Below are 5,075 nucleotides of genomic sequence, written 5' to 3' on the forward strand. Positions count from 1 at the left end.
AATAATTTTCTCCATGATTTTTTTTTTTATATATTATTATAATACAGGCTTTATTATTATTCAGGATTTATTCATATTATTTTTTATTCTTATACAGGATTTATTAATTTTTATTAAGTATATAAATAAATCCTGAATAATAATAATAAATAATAATAATAATAATATAAATAAATCCTTTATAATAATTAAGCCTGTATTAAAATTATATATATAATCCTGTAGAATAATGTGACTTTACAACCTCTTTATGTTGTCTTTTATATTCCAAAGAATGAGACAGACAGAAAAAAAAAAAAAAAACCTCTTTATTAAATCTGAGAACACAACACACATCTATATACAAAAAGTAGAACACAATGTAGCGATGATCGGAGGTTTCCTCCTCCGAGTCCTTTCCATGAGGATTGCGGATATCAGAATAAAATATCCCTGAACAGCGGGAGGTTCTCCCTGATTGTAGGATCTCTGTACAATCCGAACACCCAATCTCCAATCAGGTTGGAAGATGTGTGGCCGGCTGTTTGTAAAAATGTTTTTCTTTTGGGATCCGAGTTGGAAAGACGAAAGAGGAACTCCGACACCCCGCCCCCGGCTCACGGCCCTCCGGGGTTATATCCAGCAATGTTCCGATTGGCCGCCATTTGTGTGAGGATCTGGCTCTGAGCGTCCAATCTTTCTATTAACGTCTGCAGCAAATTCTTGTAATGTACTGCGGAGAGAAGAGACAGTCAGTGACGGAGGAGAACAATCCAGAGCATAAAGACAATCGATATTATGTTTGATATAAATCTGATATCAGAGAGAGGTGTGATGTCATTACATAGGCAGGCTCTGCTTCCTGTACGGCCTGAATCTCCTCCCTGGCCCCGCCCCTTTCATTCATTGGATTTCAGTTCTTTCAATCATTGTGTCTCAGCCTTATAAGTGGGTGTTACCTATGCAGGGCCGCTGATGAGGAAGTACGACTGGTCCTGTTGTACTGGGCCCAGGACCCATGGGTCTTCAAACTACGGCCCTCCAGTTGTTCAGGAACTACAATTCCCATCATGCCTGGTCATGTCTGTGAATTTCAGAGTTTTACAATGCCTCGTGGGATGTGTAGTTCTGCAACAGCTGGCGGGCCGTAGTTTGAGGATCCCTGAGTTAAACCCTCTGTCAGTTTTTTTTTTATTGCTGCGGTGTCCCTGCTGAGAAGATTCACCCCATTTGTCTTGGTGTCACCGAGACAGGAAGTGATGGAAATTCTACCAACGGGGACACCTGTTCTGGTGACAACTGTCTACGGAGAGAATTCATGTTGTGTCTCCAATACCGGAAGGACAGGGAAAACTACACACTGTGGTCGGCTCGTGCATACGGGGCGCAAGGGTGCTGCCCCCCTAAATCCATGCACCCAGCCTCTCTAATCTACAAGCGGGGGCGCCGGACGCATGGATTTCAATGGGATTTTTTTTTCTTATTTGAAGCACGTGGTTGGAGCCGGAGGTTGTAATTGGCTTAAAAAAAGGGTGGGCTCGGGGCGCAGTGCTCTGCGCCCCGAGCCCACACAGTTGTGTGACAATGGAGAATAATTATTCACTATTGTTATCCCGATTCTCCTCCTGGCCAATCGAGATTGCGGGTTCTGAGACCCGATTTGGCCAGGGAGTTGGTTTGGGGGGGGGGGGGGGGGGGGACTAATAGGGTTGGACCGTTCCCTACTCCATCCAAAAGAAAGTTTTGGAAGTTTTGGCTTTAGATAATTGTGGGCCAGATTCAGGTACATTAGCGCCGGTGTAACGTAAGCCGTTTACGTTACACCGCCGCAAGTTTTCAGTTTTAGTGCCCGATCCACAAAGCACTTACCTGGAAACTTGCGGCGGTGTATCGTAAATACGTCCGGCGCAAGGCGGTCCAAATCGAATGGGCGGCTAACATTTAAATTAGGCGCGCTCCCGCGCCGGACCTACTGCGCATGCTCCGTTTCTTAACTCCCGCCGTGCTTTGCGCGAAGTGACTGTCATTTCTTTCGAACGGCGACGCGCGTAGCGTCCTTCCGTATTCCCGGACGTGTTACGCAAACGACGTTAAATTTGAAATTTCGACGTGGGAACGACGGCCATACTTTAGACAGCAATACGATTGCTGACTAAAGTTAAGGCACCCAAAATGACGACTAACTTTGCGACGGGAAACTAGACTAGCGGCGACGTAACGAACGCGAAAAACCGTTGTGGATCGCCGTAACTCCTAATTTGCACACCCGACGCTGGTTTACGACGCGGACTCCACCCAGCGGCGGCCGCGGTACTGCATCCTAAGATCCGACAGTGTAAAACAATTACACCTGTCGGATCTTAGGGATATCTATGCGCAACTGATTCTATGAATCAGTCGCATAGATACTCTGAGAGATACGACGGCGTTTCAGAGATACTCCGTCGTATCTCCTTTGTGAATCTGGGCCTGTATGAACGTTCCATTCAACAGGGAAGCTCATCACACCCGCCGATATATAGACGACATCTAATTGATAGACCTTTATAGTAAATAAATAAAATATGGAACAGCAAAGCAGAGATGTGAAAGTAACATCAGATTTGTCATCAGTAATGAGTTACAATGTGTCCTCTCTGGGAAGATATGACAGGTTCTCTTCCTACGAGACACAAGTCTACAGAGGGATGGAGAGGATCGCCTAACAATGGAGCAAAGAGCGCCAAAAACTGCAGCCATCGCCTATAGCAACCAGCTCACTCCGGTCTCTATTTTGCTGCGGTTGTCGGGGGTTACAGCAGGTTACACCTGGGGTTGGCGGACTCACCGTCTTGGTACAGCATGTACATTAATGGGGGTAATCCGACCGCCATGAGAAGGCAGATAAGTCCCAAGGCGAAGATCCTGTAGGGAAGTTGCGGGCTGATGCACTGATGGCCGCTGCACTGACGGCCGCTGCACCGATGGCCGGGGTCATTCTGCACATTGGTGTGAATTTCTTTTTCCGGAATGTTCTCAACAACGCAGTTGAGTTCTGAACCTGAAATGATAAAAAAAAAGCAAATCACAGATTAGATTGGGGTCTGATGAGTTGTAAAGATGACCAAGGGCAGTTGGGGGGGTGTGGTCTAACTTTGGAAACTTGGGGGAGGGGCATTGTGTCTGCACAGTGGCGCTGAGCAGGGGCCTCGAGGATGAAGTGGGCCCCTTTACGGGAGCGTTTGTAAGAGGCAAAAAAAAATGGGAGATATGCCAGTTCCCACCATACAGATCAGGGGTAGGCGCAACCTGTGGTACTCCAGCTGTTGGAGAACTACAAGTCCCATCATGCCTCTGGGAGTAACTGCCACTAAAGAAAGCTCTATTTGTGGGGAAAAAAATAACCATTTTGTTTGGGTACAACGTCGCACGACCGCGCAATTGTCAGTTAAAGCGACGCAGTGCCAAAAAATGGCCTGGTCAGGAGGGGGGGGGGGTAAATCCTTCCAGGGCTGAAGTGGTTAACTTCCACCTATATAGAAATAATTATAGCTCAATTTCCAGATATTTCCCACGGTTCCATTGTCTCCGCTCGGACCAATGTATGTGCCGTACCGGAGGGAATCCCTGTAGTAGACGCGACTATTACATCGTTACTCCGAGGATCTCCACCAACTTCCGAGCTCCATGCTGACACACTGGCATCAATTGATGGGTACAGTGGCTATGTTTGATGGCACAGTGGCGGCACTTGATGGGCACAGTGGCGGCACTTGATGGGAACACTAGCAGCACTTGGTGGGCACAGTGGCTGCACTTGGTGGGCACAGTGGCGGCATTTGGTGGGCACACTGGCGGCAATTGGTGGGCACACTGGCGGCAATTGATGGGAACACTGGCGGCAATTGATGGGAACACTGGCGGCAATTGATGGGAACACTGGCGGCAATTGATGGGAACACTGGCGGCAATTGATGGGAACACTGGCGGCAATTGATGGGCACAGTGGCGGCAATTGATGGGCACAGTGGCGGCAATTGATGGGCACAGTGGCGGCAATTGATGGGCACAGTGGCGGCAATTGATGGGCACAGTGGCGGCAATTGATGGGCACAGTGGCTGCAATTGATGGGTTTTTCAGTTTGTTTGTGCCCCCCCAAAAAATGTGAGCACCAGCCACCACTGCACTGCTTTAAGGGCAATGATCTCTAGCAGTCTATAAATCACATCAACAGCCCTCAGCAACTCCTATAGAATGAAATGCAATAAATATAACGTGCGGCTCTTTGGTGACATCAGGGGCCACACATGAGTCCCTCTTTATCAGCACTACCCCCTAATATAGAGACACCCCCATCACTAAACACAATAAATATATATAGTCTGGGCACTCACCCTGCAGAGCCAGTAGTCGGTCCGCATCCAGCGGCGCGTTGTGCAGATCATCAGTGGCGTCCGCGTCCAGCAGGCATACGGTAGATCTGGCATCGTAGTTGGGGCCTGGGGTCCCCTCAGAACATCCTTCATTGGAAACCATGGTGCAAGCTGATGAAGACAGAGGGGGTCGCAGGAAATCCAGCAGATGAACCAGAGGGGAGGAGGACAGACAGAGGACTGAGGGAATGTGCCTGGGGAGGGAATATATAGTGAAACCTACCCCCCCCCCCCTCCATGGAAGCTGGGCAGGTGATAAGAGGGGCATTTACATTTAAATGCTACAACAGAAAGTCTTTTGTTGGGGGAAAAACCCTTCAGCTAAAACTTTATACATTGTAACATTATTTTTTTTATTCAAAAAAGTATCAAAATGGGCAATAAATATAAATTCTGATAAAAAAAAAAATGTTGGATCACATTCAATTTTTTTTTTATTTCCCCCAAAAAAATTTTAGTATAGAATTCGGAATTCCGGTTACAATGCGAATGATGAAAGGGAGGTGTTCCTGTGTTATACGGGAGCTACATAGTGACAAATTTCGCAAATTTTACCGCAAAAATAGCGCCCTGAAAGATTATATATATATATTAGATATTTAAAAAAAATAAATAAAAAAAAAGTGGGTGTAGCCATCCCAGGCCCTGGGGACCTCTGGGCCCTTTAATAATAAAAAAAAAAA

General features: G+C 46.8%; 1 protein-coding gene across 1 annotated transcript; it reads right to left on the bottom strand.

Annotated features, from left to right (window-relative positions):
- Positions 1-492: 492 nt before the first annotated feature.
- LOC120944796 lies at positions 493-4,736 on the bottom strand. Its single transcript, XM_040358584.1, has 3 exons — positions 4,354-4,736; positions 2,807-3,019; positions 493-712 (listed from the first exon to the last, which is right to left on the bottom strand). Exons 1-3 carry the CDS (start codon positions 4,658-4,660, stop codon positions 597-599), a joined length of 636 nt encoding a protein of 211 aa, XP_040214518.1. The 5' UTR covers positions 4,661-4,736; the 3' UTR covers positions 493-596.
- Positions 4,737-5,075: the final 339 nt, after the last annotated feature.

This window comes from Rana temporaria, chromosome 7, assembly GCF_905171775.1.
Source record: "Rana temporaria chromosome 7, aRanTem1.1, whole genome shotgun sequence".
Lineage (NCBI taxonomy): Eukaryota > Metazoa > Chordata > Amphibia > Anura > Ranidae > Rana > Rana temporaria.